At 53.6% G+C, this 18867-nt stretch overlaps 2 protein-coding genes across 4 annotated transcripts; both read right to left on the reverse strand.

Annotated features, from left to right (window-relative positions):
* Positions 1-458: 458 nt before the first annotated feature.
* Positions 459-2947, reverse strand: CD2BP2 (CD2 cytoplasmic tail binding protein 2). 3 transcript variants are annotated; one of them, XM_049903767.1, is made up of 7 exons: positions 2807-2947; positions 2176-2290; positions 1820-1955; positions 1511-1668; positions 969-1404; positions 780-886; positions 459-712 (listed from the first exon to the last, which is right to left on the reverse strand). In XM_049903767.1, exons 2-7 carry the CDS (start codon positions 2257-2259, stop codon positions 581-583), a joined length of 1053 nt encoding a protein of 350 aa, XP_049759724.1. In that variant the 5' UTR covers positions 2260-2290; positions 2807-2947; the 3' UTR covers positions 459-580. The 3 variants fall into 3 exon arrangements, with proteins under 3 accessions (XP_049759724.1, XP_049759723.1, XP_049759725.1); XM_049903766.1 differs by having other exon boundaries at positions 2176-2285; positions 2807-2946; XM_049903768.1 differs by having other exon boundaries at positions 459-691; positions 2176-2285; positions 2807-2944.
* A 1632-nt stretch (positions 2948-4579) lies between these two features.
* Positions 4580-16012, reverse strand: TBC1D10B (TBC1 domain family member 10B). Its single transcript, XM_049903765.1, has 9 exons — positions 14716-16012; positions 11458-11557; positions 11045-11152; positions 10840-10946; positions 7371-7485; positions 7182-7247; positions 6792-6981; positions 6282-6436; positions 4580-6193 (listed from the first exon to the last, which is right to left on the reverse strand). Exons 1-9 carry the CDS (start codon positions 15666-15668, stop codon positions 5474-5476), a joined length of 2514 nt encoding a protein of 837 aa, XP_049759722.1. The 5' UTR covers positions 15669-16012; the 3' UTR covers positions 4580-5473.
* Between the last annotated feature and the right edge of the window lie 2855 nt (positions 16013-18867).

Below are 18867 nucleotides of genomic sequence, written 5' to 3' on the forward strand. Positions count from 1 at the left end.
AGGTCTGCAGTTCAAACCCACCAGCCACTTTGCAGGAGAAAAGATATGGCAGTCTGCTTCTGTGAAGATTTACAGCCTGGGAAACCGTATTAGGCAGTTCTATTCTGTTCTAGTGGGTCACTATGAGTTGGAATCAACTGGATGGCCGTGGGTTTGGGTTGGTTTGGTTCTTAGGCTAACAACCTAAGAACACTGAACGGGAAGCCCAAAGGAGACTGGAAAATAGTGTAACTGATGGATTTTCAGATGGCAAGCAGAGTCCAAGTGGAGAGGCCGCAGGATGTTGACAGGCCCAGGCCCTAGTCCCTGAGAACAAAGGTGAGGTGGTTCAAGAGACCAGAGAGAAACTCCCAAGGAGCAACTTTATGGGAAGAAACACCCAAAGGAGCAAGGCAAGTGCAAAGGGATTGTGGAGAAGGCCCCCGGCTTCTGGTCCCAGCATAGCCAAGGCCCCAATACACAACTAAAGGCTTTTATTCGGAAAGAAGCAGCCCCCAGTGTCCTCACTTCCTGAGACAGCTGGAGCCTCCCCCACAGAGTCCAAGAAAGAAGGGGCCACTAAACTCGGCCCTCAGTGGGCTCAGGTGTAGAGGTCAAAGTCAATCCGTTTGGAGTTGTAGAACTGACCACCAGGGGGGTCCAGCTTCCGGCAATACACACCATCAGGGAAGTAGCCTTCATTCACCCAGGTCTGCAGGGAGAGAGGGCAGAGCTAGGGGAGGAGCTGTGGAGGTGGGGGATGGGAAGCACAAGGCAGAACTAGGTAGAAAAGGACTTACCTGCATCTGGGCACTGGTAAAGGGCCCATATAGCTCAGCATCCCGTGTGTTCTCCCATTTGTATTCCCACATCACATCCACTAGACCATCCCCTGGCGACTCTGCTTCTAAAATAAGAGGAAAAGCAATCTGGGCCTCAACCACCATGCCTTCTGCCCACAACACCCCTCTTCTGCCCTCCAAGCTTACCTCCTCTTTGGGCAGGGGTTGGGCTCTCCAGCTCCTCCTCTGCTACTTCCTCAGCAAACATGTCCAGAGAGGGTGGGGGTGCAGGGTCATGGGATCCCTGGGTCCGGCACCCCAGCCCCTTCAGCCGCATGGCCAACCGTTCCCGAGTCTCCTGGTACACACCAAGGTTGCCCCGGGCCACCATTTGGTCGGCCAACCCTGAGAGCCGGTCTAGGCGCTGTGGGGAGCTGGGCCGCCCAGGCCCTTTGCTGTCCCCTTTGCCTCCGCCTCGGGCCCCCAGACGCCTCAATGCCCCAGCAACTGTCTCCCTCGGCAACAGCAGCTCCAGAAGGCCCTCCAGAAGGGCTTGGGCACTCATCGGTGTCTGGCCCAGGCTGTTCTCCTCCTCTGAGTCTGACGTCTGATGCTGATCAGGTGGTTGCTCCCTAATCTTTACCTGTAAATATGAAGACAGAAAAGTTATTCCCTACAAATTGCCAGCAGGGCTCAGACTGCACATTTTCTGCCCACAGACCCCAGTCATGCCAGCCCCTGGGCCACACCCAATCAATGTTATCCAGCCAGTTGTCTCGGATCTGAGCATCCCGGTTCAAGAAGTAGTTGCCATCGGCATCAAAGCGGCCTTCCTCCATCTCTTCCTGTAGGTTGAAGGGTGTGATCCGCACACCTCCCTCGCTGGGGAGTGTGGCTGCTTCCTGACCTGCACCAAAGACACACATGCTCCATGCTAGGTGTGCAAAAAGAGGCAGTGGCCAAAAAAAAAAAAAAAAAGGCAGGAGCCTCCCTTGTCCCACAGCCCCAGAAGCCCCTCCTTGTCCCTCTGGCTGAGTCACATCTTCAGTATAACTCACCCTCCACATCTTCTGAAGCCAGGATGTCGTATTTGCTGGACCCCTCCTCATCGTCATCCTCCTCATCGCTGTCCAAAGAGTGTTTACCTTTGAAGCGGCTCCCAGGACCCCCTGCCCCAGCCACAGGATCCACCAGCTATGAGCAAGAATCAGCAAATCAAGAGATGCGGGATATTGGCTACTCCCCAAAATACTCCAGGATTTGGACCCAAACTGAAAATTCTTCAAAGTCATTCCTCAGAGAATATTCGAAAACCAACCCACTTTTTGTGTCCTCAGCTTTATTTCTCTTTCAGTTTCTAGCTTCTCTTTTCTCCCCTCACTCGTCCCAGAACACAGGAGTCTGGCCCCCTCACCTTCTTCTTGGGGACACTGATTTCACTCTCATCATCATCATCATCATCTCCCACGCCCTGGAAAGTCACTTTCCTCTTTGGCATGACGGGGCAGAGAAGGCTTCTCTAAACTGTGCTGAGAGAAAGCAGGCGAGGTAAGAGAACTGGAGGGGCGAGGAGGGGACTCAGGCGAGAGAGCCCCGCTCCCACCCCCACAACAAACATTTCACCAGGTACATCCTGTTCGGGAGGGGAGGGAGCACAGGATGAGTCCGAAAAGGGAGCTGGCAGCCAGGCAACTCCCTTGGTTCGGGATTCCAGAGGGTGCTGGAACCGGAAGAGAGGGTATCTCCCCATGGTATTCCCACCTTTAACGAAGAGGCAACCGGCTCTCCCACGTGACCACCCCCTCCCCGGCTCCCGCAGTCCTAGGCACGGCGGCACTCTGGGGGCTGACAGCTGGCCCCTCAGGGTCCCCAGAGCCCGCGGGGCCCACGCAGCCCCAGGATCTGGAGCCCTGGCCGCCCCACTCCTCCTAGCGCCCAAACTCCCAACCCCGCGGGGAGACCTCCAACTGCCGGTGCTATGTATACAAACTAGAGGGGCTGCAAAGCCAGGGGAGACTCAGGAAGTCCCACTGGCGCGCGCTCACCTGGGGCTCCAGGGGAGACGGGGGAAGAAAAAAAGAGATGCTTTCGCTAGGGATATATCCGGGGCGCCTGACCGCCATCACCCGGAAGAGAACTGCCGAAGGCGCCAGGGAAGCTGGAAGTGACTTCACTCCGGTTAGAGAACTAACTGAAAGAGCGGGCGGAAGTATGCAATGAGCGAGGGACGACCTGCCAGAAGTGACGTAAACTGGCGAAATGACAAAAAGGGATCGTATGACCGCTTAGACTCGGATCCGGCGAGGGAGGTGGTGTGGATCCCCTCAGGCAGCAGTAGAGGTTTTGGGGAGAAAGTGGAGTGCGCTCTAATTCAAGGGGCGCCCAGAGTCAGCATGGAGGGGCAGAGTCCGAGCAGGTCCAGTACATTCCTAGCCGGTTACCTTTTCAGGGTTCGATCACCCTTTTTCCACAGCTAGCTAAGGGCTCTACGCCCACCATCTGAGGAGAAATCATCCCTGCCCACTCCCAGCTGTCTGCTCCGTTCTTAGTGTCAAGAGACGGAGCCTTTTCTCTGGGGAAGCCTGCTCGACTCTTCTGATGGCCCACTTTGTGGCCCCTGACCACTCCTAGGTCTCTCAAACACCGAGCTCCCTTTAGGCCCCAAGGGAAGTCATTTGCTCCACACCTACCCCCAGAACGGCTCCTGGTTTCTCAGGTGGGAAAGCCACCAACAGGAGAGGTAGCCAAGTACCCAGGCCAGAGGCCTCTCCTGTCCCTCTCAGGTAGGCCTGCAAAAGGGTAGCAGTACCTCTCTCGAAGTGCAGCGCAGGATAAAGCCCCCACCCTTAGCAAACAAAGCCCAGGTGCTGGGAGCTTGGCCCAAGGGGGTGGGGTTGGGAGGTGGGAGGAGTGGGTCCCATTACTGTGGTAAAGAGGTCCCAAACTCTAGTGGACACTCAGGAGCTTGAATCCCACTAGGCTAGTGCTCAGAAGCCTGCTGAAGCCAGAGGACACCAGCAGGGGGCACCTAGGGCGACCATCTGGCCCCTCCTCTCTCCCGCTCCCTGGATTAAACCACCGTGAAACCTCACCTAGAGTCTGTTTTATTCTGGGGGTCAGAGCACAGGTCCCAGATCGGGATGGCTTCTTGCTAAAGAATGGGGTCCAAAACACCAGCTACCAGTGCTGCTGTTCCTCCTCCATGGAAACCTACCTGGAGCACCAGGCAGACAGCACACACCTAAGCCTCGTCCTGTTGGAGAACTGCCAGGTGGAGCCACACCTTGGAGCCGTGGAATCCAACATGGAATCCTACACCTTTAAGGTTCTGACCCCTGAGGTGGAGGGCACAGAGGGTGGCATGGACCTATCAGCTGGCTACAGAAAACCAAGAGCTGGAGGGCCTGGCATGGGCACTGGCCAGAGTGAGCTGGAGCCGGCTGGCAGCACTGCTACCCTCTCTGGAGTCCCCAGTACAGGAAAGTGTGCCAGGCGACTGGCCAGGAGCCCAGCTCACTCTCAGAGAGCTGTGGCTTTCTAGCCACCCTCACTCAGTACCCCCTCAGGCTTCTAGGAGCTGCATGAGTGCTTTAGGAAGGAGATCTGGGTGCTGCAGGAAAAGCGTAGAGGGCTCCAGACCAGTGACAATGGAGAGAGCAAATTCCAGGCAAAGCTGAGGCAGGAGCTCAACCAGTTTGTTGATGAGCGACTGAGATGGACCAAAGGCCAAGAGGCACCTGCCAAGACCAGCAGACTGCTTTGATAGAGACCCAGGTCCTGTCTGTCTTCCCTTCCTCCCTAGCCATTACCCCCACACCTCCTTCATCAAAAAACAAGGCAGAAGACAAGCCCAGGTACAACAGCAGGTTCTTTTCCGGTTCCTCAAAGCGCCACACGCACAGGGCGGGGGCAGGGACAGAAGAAAATGTAAACATAGGGTTCCACCCCTGGACCTCAAGGGAAGACTCCTCTGATAGGGGATGGAAGGAAACAAGGTGAAAGGTAGGGGCCCTCGTGAGACAAAGCAGGGGAGGCCTGAGAACACAGAGGAGGGAGAGCATGAGGGCAGGGGTGGGGAGGTGGGGGACATTTCCTGTTCCAGTGCATGTCCCCTTAAATAAACTGGGACACGAGCATTGTGGAAGGAGAACCGAAGAGCAGAAGATGGAGTGAGCATTCCCCCCCCAGGCTGGCCAGGTCCTCTGTACATAATTATAACAGAGATGTCCAGAAATAGATCAAGGAGAACCTTGGCCCCCAGCCAAGAAGTGGGGACTGGCAGGACTGGAGGAAGGAAAAGGGAACCCAGCTCCACCTCATAGGTAAGGGAAGCCACTGGAGTGTAAGAATCTGAAAACTGCAGACTCCCATCACCAAGAGTCACCCCCGTAATGACAAGAAATCAACCAGGACAGCACCGGGGAGGGGGACCCCACAGGGAGTTGGGGCAGGAGTGACAGAGACCCTGGCTGGGTCTGTCTGGAGGTAAGGGGCTCCAGATTTGCTCCTGGCTGCCTCAGGGAAATGCAGCTGCCCCATGCACTCTGTCTTGGCTGTGTAGGATCAGCAGCTGGCATGAGGAGATAGGGTATCAAGCCACCTTCCTCTGAGAAGGACGGCCTACCAAGGGGGCTGGGGGCAGCAGCCCAGGCCAGGCCTGCTCTTGGCTGAGGGGAAAAGGGGGGCCATGCAGTCCAGCCCCAGGGCAGAGGTCAGAAGTACGCATCCTGCCGGGCCTCAGATGCCAAGGACCTGTCCCCACCATCCTGAGGGGCTGGGGGCCCATCTGCCTTTCGACGCAGCGAAAGCTTCCGGCCTTGGGCCTTCTTCTCCTGCTTCTGCCGTTCCTTCTCCTGCTTCTGCCGTTCCTTCTCCAGCTTCTGCCGCTCCTTCTCCTGTTTCTGCTGCTCCTTCTCCTGCTCTTTTTCCCACTTCTGCCGCTCCTTCTCCTGCTTCTCCCGCTCTTTCTCCTGTTTCTGCCGCTCCTTCTCACTCTCCTTTTCCTGTTTCTGCCGCTCCTTCTCACTCTCCTTTTCCTGTTTCTGCCGCTCTTTCTCCTGCCTCCGGGCTTCCTTGCTGGTACCCAAGGGGGTGCTGTTGCCAGTAGGTGAGGGAAGGGATGGATGCAGTCCCTCAGCAGTGACCATAGGCCCTGGGGCAGGCCCAGCACTGGCCCTTCGGGCAGGAGGGGGTGGAGAGGGCGCCCCACCACCTAACCGGGAGCCTCGGCTCTTGAGGCCAGGGAGGCTGAGGAGGCTGGAAGAGGGGCCCAGAGGTGGCTGCTGCCGTCGCCGCTCTTCATGGATGGCCCGGGAGCCATGTAATCTCCGTGAGGGCCGATACTGCAGCTCCCCCCGGGTTTCCCGCCACTTCTTGAGCTGCGCTGCGTTTTCTCGCTCAATCAGTGCCTCTGTCACTGGGAGGTTGGTCACCTAGAAAGAGAGGAAATGGGTTGCAGAATGAAAAAGAGGTGCATGGATGGGCCAAAGCAGATGTGGAGTGTGTAGAGTCAAGTCCTACCTCGTGCACAAGGAAGTCCTCCTGCATGCACTGCTGCGGCAGGTTGCGCAGCTGCTCCATGGTCTCATACATGCCTTGGCAGGAGCGCAGCTTCTCCACAGAGCCCAGCGTGTGCCGCAGGAGCACCAGGGCCACTCGGAAGATGATCTTGACGCCTAGAGGGCCAGAAGAGAGCATGGGGGGATCAGGCCCCGGATCTCAGCCAGTCCCATTTAGTAGGGACTCACAGCCCCCATCCCTCTTACTGCTAAATCTTACAGATGAGGAAATTGAGGCCCGAGAAGGAAAATGAGTTGCCACGGGTTTCTGCTTCCTGGGAGGAAGAGCAGCCCTGGGTTGGTGGCACAGCCAAAGATCAGGCCTCAGTTCCTCCAGCCTCCAGGCTGCTTACATTGAAGCCTAGGCCCAACAACTACCTTCTGTCATGGGGCCATGAGAAATGTGACAGGGCCCTCTGGCAGTCACCACAGAAGCCCCAGCCCCTCAGGGCCTGCATGGCCACAGATGTACCTTCACAGAAGAACATGTCCCAGACACGCAGCACTGAGGCCCAGGGCAGGGTGCGGGCAAAAATACACATGAACCATTCTGTCATGTAGAGCACAGGGTCAATGCGCTGCCGCCGCAGGTGCCGATGTGCCAATGGGGACGCCCGGCGCAATAGCGCAAAAAAGATCTCTCCATCCAGCTGAATGGCCTCCTGGAGGAGTAACAAGTCATGAGAGGAGGGCCTGGCCTGCTTCGGCCCCCTAGGGATAGACCTAGCCCTGAGAGTGGATGCTCACCCCAGTGAGGAGATGCCCAAAGACAGGGACTGAAGGGCAGTGTGAGGCAGGGTAAGGGTTTCCCTGCAGCCTTGGGGAAAAGTTACAGCCCGAGGTGCACCCAGCCTCCACTCACCAGTCCTGCACTGTAGTAGCCAGGGAGGTACTTGTCGCAGATCTGTACCAGGCACCAAAACGCTTGCTGGGAAGGGCAAGAATAAGGAGGGAGGGATGGGACCTGAGAAAGAGATCGGGGAGCTCCTCCATCACCACTGTAGGCCAAGATGCTCCCAGCCCACCCCCACCAGGACAAGCCTATGCTGACCTCAGCAGGCATGTGCATGAGCAGCACTGCAGCCACTGGGGCCTGGGCCTGGCAGTAACCCTCATCGGGCCGGTAGATGGTGTAGGCCTTCAGGATGCGATACAGGTCCTGTTGCCTGGAGGGACGGGGAAGACTGTGAGGGTGATCACAGGAGTTGCGAGCTCTCTGACCCAAACCAAATCTGCTCCCTACCAGCCCCAGCCTAGACTTTTCCATCACCTAGCTGCAGATTAATCTCAGAATTTCACCACGACATACCATCTGCCTTCCTAGTCCTGCCTATCGAGCTATCAAGGTTGAGACCACAAAGCATTCCAGCTCTTGCTCTCCAACCTTTGGCTACACACCCCATACTCCTTACCCATTCTCTAGTCCAGGCTGTGCTCTCTCGCCTCCCAGTCTTTGTCCCTGCCTCTCTCCCTCCAACTGCCACTATCCCATAAACCTTCAAGGTCATCTTCTCCAGGAAGTTTGCAATATCCACAGCCTCAGCCCTCCTCTAGCACTGTCTGAATGCCTCGTCACCGCAGAGTAGCTCTCTTAGGCTGGGCCTGCCTGATCTGTTTCACTGGATTTCGTCAGTTCCATCCCTCAGAGTGTCCAATGGGCCCTGGTTTTTGGTGAAGCCTTGAAAGCCAGTTGTGCCTCAGACCTTCCTCATCTCTGCATACAAAATAAAATCTTGTCCCAGACTTGCTCCTTTTCCTTGAGGGTGCCTCATCACTTTCTGGGACTTCCATCCACTCAGCCCCCATATCCAAGAACGGACAGCCATCCTCACTCCTTCCTCACTCTCCATAGCTAATCACCAGGTCCCAGCAAGTCTACACCTCAAATTTCACTCATGTCTGTTCCCTCTTGTCCACCTCCACCACCATTTCCCAGCTTAGCCCTTCAGCTCTTGCCCAGATACAAGTAATGACCTCCCAGATCCTCTCCCAGCCTCCAGTCTCACACCCAGTCTAGAATACCGTACTCTGAATACTGAATATGCTAGAATACTGCCTAGAATGGCAATTCCAAAAAGACCACCATTCAAGCATGATCTTCATTTGGGCTTTATCTGCATACCACCCCTACTAGTATTTTTTTTTCTCCACTTTACACTAGCATCCATGAGATGACAGGTTTGACATATGATGGTTATTTTATCTAGCACATATTAAAATAAACACGTAGCTTCCTCAAGCTCCCACACTACATCCACCCACCTGCCTGCTTCTGTGGCCCTGCCTGCTCCCCTGTTGCTATGGGTGAACTGTCTGTGATCCCGGCTAGGGACAGCCTTTCCACTGGTGCACTGGATCCCATCCCTTCTCGCCTACACAAGGCCATCGCTCCAGCAGTCCTCCCATCTCCTGCATCGTCAATCTTCCCCTCTCTACTAGAACATTCCCATCAGCATTCCGATACACTGTTATCTTTTGTCTTAAAAAAGAAAGTCTCCTGCCCCACTTCCCTCTCCAGATACCACACCATTTCTTTCCTCACCTATGTAATAAACTTCCTCCAGAATACAGACTTGCTATCTTCAATCTCTTTCCTCCCATTCTCCAGTCAGGCTTCTACCCACTATTCTATACAACGCTATGTTTATCAAGGTCACTAACAACCTCCAGAGATCTGTTGTCAGACCTTATTTCACTTGACCCTTCAGCAGCCTTTCACAAAGCTGATCTTGAAACCCTCTTCACTTTGCTTCCAGAAATCACACTCTACTGGTTTGCCTCTGACCTCTTAGCTTCTCCTTCCAGTCTCCTTTACTGATGCTTTCTCATCTTCCCATTATCTAAATGCTGGAGGAGTGCTGCAGGGCTCAATTCTCGGACAACTTCCTTTTTTATCTCCACTCACTGCCTTGGTGATTTAGTCCAATCTGTAGGCTGACAACTCCCAATTTCTAATATATCTCCAATCTAAACCTATCCCCTGAAATCCAGACTTGTGTATATTGTATATCCAGCTTACGTGACATCTTCATGTAGATGTCCAACAAGCATTTCAAAACTGAGCTCCTGACATACCTCCTTTCCACCAGTTTTTCCCATCCTATCAATAAACAGCAACTCTGTTCTTCTAGTTTCTCAGGTCAAAACCTTAATAGTCATCATTAACTCCTCTCTCTCTCACACATACTTACACACACACATCTAATCCATTAGCAAATCCATGTGGTGCTACCTTCAAAATACATCTAGAATCTAACCACTTTTCCCTATATTTTTACTTCTACCATCCTGGTCCAATCTATCATCATACCTCTCCTGGATTATGGAAATAGTCTCCTAACTGATCTCTTTGCTTCTTCCCTTGTCTCCCTACAGTCTATTCTCAATATAGCAACCAGAATGATTCTTTTAAAACGTAAGTCAGATCAGGTCATCCTTCTATCCAAAAGCCCTGCAAAGGCTTCCTATCTTACTCAGAGTAAAGGCCAAGCATTTTCAACAGCCTACAAGGCTCTATCCATGTGGCCTCTCTACTTCATTTCCTACTGTTCCTCCCATCATACACTGACCTCCTCCTGGTACCATGAATGCACCAAGCATTCTCACCTCAGAGCTTCTGCATTGTGGTCTGCCTAGAACACTCTTCCCCCAGATATCTACATGGCTTACTCCCATACCTACTTCAGGTCTTTACACAATTGTCCTCTTCTAAGTGAAGCCTGCCCTGGGTCTCCCTATCTAAAATTGGAACAGTATCCCCACTTACATTCCTTAGTTCCCTTCCTTGTTTTAAACTCCTCTTTAACAGTTACCACTACTTCACGAACAACAGATTTTCTTTATTTATCTTATTATCTATCCCCATTAAAGTATAATAAGCTCCAAAAGGGCAGGATTTTTTTTTTTCCCAAGCAGGCAGAAATTTTTCTCTTTTTGTTCACTGTCATCTGTAACTAGAAGAGTGCCTGGCATATAACAAGTACTCGATAAATATTAGTTGAAAGACAAACTTACTGATAAAAAACGTCCATCTGGAAACCACCTAAGATCGTCTTACATACTACTAGAGAGTGGTATATACACTACAACTTGAGGGCACTTGGCCTGTAGAACAAAACTGAAATGCCTTGGCAGAGCATTTAAGGGCCCTTGGTGATATGGCTCCAAACTTCCATTTCAGCCTCAGCTCTAACCAACCCCAGTGCCAAGGTAATTCCCCAGCCAGGAAAAACCTGCCCCCTGCTCTAGCTCCTATCTAGCCTTCAAAACCCTGTGTGTACACACACACACACCACACACACACGCACACCTCTCCACACACAGAGTCAGAGTCTCTCCCTCGGGCATGGTCCCTCACAGCGCCCAGGACACATCCTTCAATATGGCCTGACACTCAATCCATCAAGGATCTCTCTTCTAGAAGCCCTAGAGGGCAAGAACTGCTTTCAACCCAGTCCTATATCCACCTCGAGTCTTCAACAAGTGTTTGCTGACTGGCCTACAAGGTAAGATCACCTTACCCATGCCCCCCTCGAGCAGCAAACATCTCGTGGAAAGGGAACTGGCGGTGCAGGTCCTTTTCAATCACATCCAGCCACTTGGGGTCCCCAGGAGCCCGTTCCAGCTCCTACGGTGGAACAGCAGGGATTATCTCTAGATCTGAGGGAGCTGACACCCCTCACGCAGATGGGGCCCATATGGTCCACACCCTGGAGCTACACGTACCTCAAACTTGCCCGGATTCTGCTCCAGGAGTTCCTTGCTATTGGACAGGTACTGCCAGGCCTTGGCTCTGAGGGAGGAGGGGACCCCCTTCCGGCAGCGTAGCTTCACCTAAGGCAGAGGGAGCAGGCAAAAGGACAGCCTTAGGAGCTCGCAGAGCCTCCACGCTTCCCCAGGAAACCTCAGGCTTCCTGGGAAGTCTTCCCACATCTCATAGGGTTGACTCCAATGAAGTTGGTCTGGCTTTCTATCTTTAAGGCTACTCCTCCCCCGAGACCCAGGTACCACCTGCCCCGACATGGTCCAGAGGGTGGGATATTGTCAAGTTCCTGGGCTTCCCCAGAGCATGTGGGCCCTGAGCGCCCACCCCCACCCCACCTTGTCCATTCCCTGCCCACCGCCCAGCCTCTTCAAACCTTCTGGAAACGCCGTGACAGCCACTTATCCCAGTTACTGAACATCTCCAGCCACTTGAGTTCCCGTTGCCGAGCCACATCCACGGGAATGGAGCTCTCTCTGCAGGATGGGGGGCAGTAAGGAGGCATGGAAGAGGTCACTGTTGGTAGTACAGAACCTGGACTACTGGGAGAACTGAGGCAAGCCACTCCCCAGGCTCATATGTGAGACTGGACATAAAAGCATTTTGTAAGCAACCAAACATCAAGATGTCTGGCCATTTGGCCATCCCAAGGCTGAAAGGGATTTCTTCCCTATTGGATAACTACACCAAACTTTGTGTTCAAATTCCATTTCTAACTCATCTATGTTTGGGGAGGCAATATAGAATATTTTAAAGCCAGACTTTGCATTAGACTTGGATCCAAGTCCTAGTTTGACCACTTATTCAGTGTGACCTTGGGCAAGTAATTTAATTTCTCTGAGTCTCAGTTTCCTCATCTCTAAGTTGAAAAGCATAGCAATACCTACCTGAAAGGGTCTGTTGAGAGATTATAGGAAGATAAAACATAGCAGAAGCTCAGAAGATAATAGCAATTACTATCCATAAAATACAGAATACAGTACTTCTCTGTCTCCTTAGAAGCAACAGTTTCCTCCTATCAGACTCTCGGGATCCCTAAGGCTATCTGCAATTCCCTCCACCTACTCCTCCCTGAAATTACCCCAGATTCTCAGACAAAATGAAGCTCTCCTAGGCCTGTTTACCCACTCTGCTGTCAGAGCTTCACAGTCAAGGTGCCCCACCAGTCAACTGTAGGAACCAGTACCAGATGGTTGAGTGGAATGAAATAAAGAGCTTGGGTTTTATAAATCAGACAGACCTATGTTCAAATCCCAGTTCTGTTGCTTAGGAGGACTCTTGGCAAGTGATAACCTGAGTCTCTTCCTCATCTGTAAAAGAGAGACACCACCACCTATATCACGACATTAAGAGAAGACTATTAAGAAACTATATCTGAAGAGCTGTTAAATGGGGCCCATGAAATGTTAGTCTCTTTTGTCCTAGAACCTCCTTAAACAGAGAAACTGTCTCTTATTCATCTCTATCATAAGTCAGCTCCAAACTCAACTAAGGGCAGGGAAGAGTAAAATATTTTTGCTCTTCTCAAGAAGGTCACAGCCTAGCAGGGGAGGTAACTGCAATACAGTGTGGAAAATGCAATGACAGAGAAGCACAGAAGAGGGACGGACCTAACTGCAGAGGAAGCAGTGGATATTAGGGAAGACTTCCTGTAGGAGAGGACGCCTGAGGTAAGCTATGAAGGGTGAGTAGAAGTTAGCAAGCAAAGAAAAGGGAGAAGGGCATTCCTGTCAGACAGTACAGCTTGAGCATGAAGGAGAAATTACAACCAATTCAATAGGACCACAGCACAAAGTGCATGGTGAAGAGTGGTGGGAGAAAAGGCCACAGAGGCTATGGAGCAAGCTAATAAGGAGCCCTGTATACAGGCTGAAGAGCTTGGACTTTATCCCGGGGGCAAAGAGGAGCCGCTAAAAGCTTTTAAGGTGGCATGTGCCACAGTCAGCCTTGCCTCAGAGGTAGATTTCTCCAGCATGCAGGAGGGATTTTAGAAGGACCAAAGTACAAAGCAGAGAACTAGCACCCAGCACAATGCCTGACACACACAAGAGATTTGCTAAAATTGAATTCAATACAAGTTTCTTACAGTTGTGTGGTATTGAGGAGAGAGCCAGTAGAGTCATACAGATCTAAGCTCAAATTCAGATTATTTGAGTGGGGCAATTCATTCAACTACTCTAATCTTATTTCATCTATATGTTGGGTACAATACATCCCTCGTGTATGGGCAAGCACCAAGGTCAAACTTCAGTTGCCTTCCCCATACAGGACTCTGAATGTTGCCACACAAATCTTTTGATTTTTTTTTTTGGATTCTAAGCCCGACCTACGGTACTCCTTCCACAGGACTGCACCCCACACCAGATCCCCCGCCCCAACACACCCTAACCAAACACCAAATCCATTGCTGTGGTCAATTCCAACTCACAGCAACCCTATAGGACAGAGTAGAGCTGACCCATAGGGATTCCAAGGCTTTAATCTTTATGGAAGCAGGCTGCCACATCTTTCTCCCGCAAAGCAGCTTGTGGGTTCAAACTGTCAACCTCTCAGTTAGCAGCCAAGCACTTTACCACTGCACCACTAGGGCTCCTTCCAACACACACAGCCATGACCAAATCGCACTCATTCTTCAGGACTCATATCAGCTTCAGCTGAATGCCAAGGCTGGGCAAGAGGTCCCTTCTCTAAGCAGCTCACAAAACCCTGTGCTGTCCTCCAGCCTAAACCTAACATATTATATTGAAACCAACTGCTTAAGTACTTGTCTCTTCCTCTACACAATAAGCCCCTTGATAGAACTATTCATCCCTAGTACCCACTACAGGGCTTTGCACTTGGGTGCTCAGAAGATGCTGCAGGTTGAACTGACCTACAGCTTAAAGGGGCACAGAAACAATGGGCAGAATCCAGAGTGAGGGAAGAAAAAAGTCAGAAGCAATCACACCCCCACCTCAGGAGTGACTCAGGCCCCTGGAGGGAACTAGGAAAGAGTAAGGTCTGCTGAGGAGATGAGGAAATAGGGAAGAGGCCTCCCTCACCCTCTTTCCTTCGGTGAAGACACAAGACTGCCCTTCTCTGCAGAGGAGTGGTGCCTTCAGGGTTTCTCCTCCATCAATCAGACTTCCCTACCTCACCAACCCAGGAGACCTAGCGCTATGAAGGGGAAGGATGCCTGCATCCCTCCACACTCTCTGCCCCCAAAAGTCTCCACCAGAAACCCTGCCCAGCTACCATCCAGAATATCTGACCTGTAGCTGGAGTTTAACATCAAGGAACTAGGATGACCTTAAGGATCATATGAAACACTTCACTTCCTAGAGGAGGAAACTGAGGCACAGAAAATGGGGAAGCCACTAGCCCAAGGGCACACAACACTCCAAAGATAAGGACTAGACTCAAACGCAGGTCTCCTGGCTCCTAGCCTGAAACTCTAACATAACATGCCAGTACCACTTAAACCTCAGGATGCTCTGGGTATGATAGGGACCACCAAGTGCCCCAATCCCACTAGTCACCCACTGGATCCTCAGAGGAAGCTGGGACTGACAGAGTCTAGGCAAGGTGTATTTCTCCCCCTCTCTTCCCCTGCTACCCTGAGGCAGTCCCATTTGGGTGCCCACTGGGTACTCACAGGCTGCCTGAGTACTGGCTGCCCCCAAGGAAGCCATACTTGTCCGTCTTGCGCAGGGCCAGCCCATTGATCTCCGAGTCTGAACCCATGGAGCTCACATCATCCGCCAAGGACTCCAAGGTCCCAGACATGAGGCTCACAGAGTCCAAGTAGCTCAGAGTGTCCGGAGCCTGCCCTCGAGGCCCAGGAATGCCAGGTCCCAGGCTGGACATGGAGCCCAGGTCCTGAGAGCTTTCAGCAGGCTCTGGAGCTGGGGTCACCGTCACTACGGCTACCAGAGCCTCACATGTCCCTGGAGGGCCTGCACCAGGCCCTGAGGGATCCTCAGGAGCAGGTCCTGCTGATGATGATGTTGCTGCTGCAGCTCCATGTCCACTTGTCACCTGTCCTGGGGTCACTGCTGCAACCTGTGCAGTCACTCCTGAGGCCACTGTGGTTTCCGGATTGGGGGCAAGCGAGGGTTTGGCGGTCAGGGCCCCAGGAACTGTTCTGGAAGGGGTCCTGGTGGGTGTGCCGGTGGGGGTACCTGGTCCAGCGGCGGGCGAGGTTCGAGCCTCCTCCGTCTTCGGAGAGTCTGTCCCTGGGGCCAGAGCCATCGACGTCCCGGCTCCTGCCACCGCCGTGGGCACGGGAGGCTCAAGGCCCGGGGATACCTGTGCCGTCGGGGATGCCGGCGAGGCCTCCAGAGTCAGCACTACCACAGTACTGCCTGCGACCCCCGGGGCCGCAGCCGGGTCCGGGTCCGTGGTTTGGTTGGGCCCCGAGATCCAGGCGGGCCGTGCCTCCCCGGGGGCCACGAGGGTGACCGGGGTCGAGGTGGCCGTGGTCACTGGCGGCCCGGGAGCCACCACCACCACGGGCCCGGCCCGGGAGCCCCGAGGCGGTGGCGAGGGGGCCGCGGGGGCGCCATGACGGCGCGGCGGGGCCACCAGGGGCGCCGGGCCCGTCTCCATGGCCGAGGGCCGCCCCTCACATCCCCCTGCCGGGGCGGCCGCAAAAGGCGCCGCCCCTCAGACCGCCCCGCGCCGCCCGCCGAGGAAGGGGAGAGGGCGAAGGGCGCGGCCCGGCACGCGCCGGGGCCGGGGGCAGGTCGGGCCGCCGTTGGGCGAGAGGGGGTGGGGCGGGGGCCCAGGGGCGCCTTACGCCGGGGTCTCGCCAGTGACCTCTCCAGCCCTCGCGCTCTCTCGTCGCCGCCGCCGCCCCCCTCCCTCTTGTTTCGGGCGAGCTGCCGACCTAGCGCCTGCGCACACGTCCCGGTGCCGGGCTCAGGGGCCAGCGTCCAGACGTCTCACGCCTGCGCGCTGCCGTCCCCTCGCGCTCCTTTTTTTCTCCCGCCTTCACAGAGAGCTTGGACGAATAATTGGAGAGAGGGAACTGGGTTTCTGCCAATCGCTGGAAGGATGGGTGGGGTTGGCGGTGGGAAGGGGATGGGTAACCTGGAAAGAGGAAACGGAGAGGGCGGAGGGCGATAAAGCCAATCAGAGGGCGAGTAAGGGCAGGAGAAGGCGGGATGAAGGAAGTATCTAATAGAAAAGCGAGAACCTGCACCTCTTGGCCAATAAAGATGACTGAAAAGTGAATGACAGCGGCAGGGGCGGGGAGGGAGGCGGTACTGTGGGAGTAGGAGGCGGAGCCCACGAGCTCCCTGGCTGATTTAAAAAAAAAAAAAAAAACCAAACCCATTGCCGTCAAGTCGATTCCGACTCATAGCGACCCTGGCTGATAAACCCATAACTCATTATAGGGAAGGTAAAAAGGGAGCCAGTGAAAAGGGGAGTAAAAAAAAAAAACCTTGGCATGAGTTGATTCCGACTCATAGCGATCCAATAGAACAGAGTAAAACTGCCCTAAGGCTGCAAATCTTTACGGAAGCTAGCTGCCAAAATCTTTCTCTCTCGGAATGGTTAGTGGATTCGGTTAGCAGCCAAGCGCTTTAACCACTGTGCCACCAGGGTAAAGGTGACAGACAGTGTTGTCTAGTTTGGCGGTGACAGACAGCATCTGCAGTCAATAGGAAGAACTGAGGAATTCTTCGGGTCTCCCAAAATGGTCCGGAAGGAGTGACAGCTGGGAGGCGGGCTAAGATTGCAATTGATTTGCCTCGTGAGCCAATGATCTCGTTCCCTCACTTCAGCAACAGAGGAGGAAACTGTCTCAGCCAATGGCAGCATCAAAACAGCAAGAGTGCTGCCCCCAGGCAGTGCCAGCCCAGGGATAGTCAGTGACACTCGGCGACAAGCGCGGGAGGGGGGTGACAGTTGGGGACAGCGCGAAGAGGGTGCGAGGGCCAGGGGGATTAGAGCAGCCCTTAGCCAATAAGAGCGCCGCGCTGCCCCTCCTGAGCTTTCTCTGGGCCCATTTTCCCATCTAGCTGCTGAGGCCTCCCCACTCCGGTGGTCTCTAGAACATAAGCCCTACCACCGAACCTGTACTCTGAAGCCTGATCAAAAACTCTCAGCCTTCACACTCTAATTCTTCAGTGCTGGCCCCCATCCAACCCCAACACTCCAAGCCCAGGAAATTATATAACTAGAGCCCCCAGATGGTCTAAGTGACCCATTTCTCTGGATCCCTCATTTCTTGCAAGAATCCCAAGTCCCTCTATTCAGCCCCCATCTTTTAGACCTCATCCCTGTGAGTCCTTCCCCATTCTCATAGGGATCCCATACTCCAAATTCATGAATCCGCAACACCATGAACTCCCCACATCTGTGTTCCTATTTTTTTCACGACCCAGAACTCCAGTCCCATCAACTCCTCCTCTCAGTGCCACATCTCTCTGTACTCATTTCCTGCTAAGAACCAATCTACAAGCCCCTCAAGCTGCCCTAGACCACAAAAAAAAAAATCCTCATAAGCCCCAACTTTCAGCTTCTAAACACCCCATCTCTTCTCTGGCCCGCAGTCTCCTGGGACCCAGGGTTAAAAAGCCAAAAACCAAACCAGTTGCTGTGGACCCTATAGGACACAGTAGAACTTCCCCATAAAGGTTTCCAAGTAGCAGCCGATGGATTCAAACTGCGGACTTTTTGGTTAGTAGCCAAGCTCTTAACCACTGTGCCACCAGGGCTCCAGACTCCAGGTTTAGAGGGCCCCAATTACCACACAAGAGCCCACCATTCTGAAATTGCAGTCTACCCCTGAGAACTAAATCCCAACTTCCCAATTCTTCCTTGGCTTCTGAGCTCTGTGAGACACCTCAATCCCTGCTCAGACCCAAAACCTGTGAGCTCCCACTCAGTATCTGAGATCCACCACTCGTGATCTCCATCTCTTCAACCTCCCCATTTTCTACTTGGTCCAGGCTTCCTGAGCTCCTCCCATTCCCCTCTTTGGGGTCCCCTACCCTCCCAGAGCCCAGTAATAAATGGGCTCCTCCATGAGCCTGGACCCCCATGGTAACCAACCGTATAAGGCGAGGCAGCTGCAGACCGAGGTGGGGAGGGGCCAGTGTAGGAGGCCAAGGGCAGCTGCTAAGTTTAGGTAGTTCCTTCTCTCTTCTTAGAGACAACAGGTGGCCAGGCCCCAGTGCCCAGAAAAGAAAATGTCTTAGAAGCATTGGCATGTGGCTAGAGGAGGGGGAGGAGAAAAGGCACCTTCCTCAGGACATCAGGTCCTAGAGGGAAAAGGAGATGGGTGTCCTTGCTAACTTTGGACCTCCCAGGCTTCCTCAGGCACTGTCTTCCCAGACCTCCACTATATGGAGGGGACTGGGGCACTGGGGCCCAGAAGGGTGGAGGGTGGTTTCTGCCCAGAATGGAGAGAAGCCACTAGCCATCCCAGCCACCCAGAAGGTGGTAACCAGCTAGATTCCCCCTTGGTGTCTTTGCCTCTCTTCCTGAGTTCCAGTCTCCACACCAGGATCCAGAGAAATTATTCTAGATTTACATCTAACCATGTCCTTCTCCTGCTTCAAACCTTCCCAAGCTTCTCCAAGGTCCCAGCCTTCAGCCTGGCATTCAAGGCCCTCCAGTGTCTGTTCCTCAGCTCCTTACATCCTCTGCTCTATCTCCATCACAATATGGCAATCTGAACACCTCTGATCTTAACACTTCTCTGGGCCTTTACCCATGCTATGCCCTCAACCTAGTGTGCCTGTCCACCCACCTTCACCTGACTTATTTCCGTCAGCCTTAATAAAGCCATTCCCAA

Source organism: Elephas maximus, chromosome 12, assembly GCF_024166365.1.
Source record: "Elephas maximus indicus isolate mEleMax1 chromosome 12, mEleMax1 primary haplotype, whole genome shotgun sequence".
Lineage (NCBI taxonomy): Eukaryota > Metazoa > Chordata > Mammalia > Proboscidea > Elephantidae > Elephas > Elephas maximus.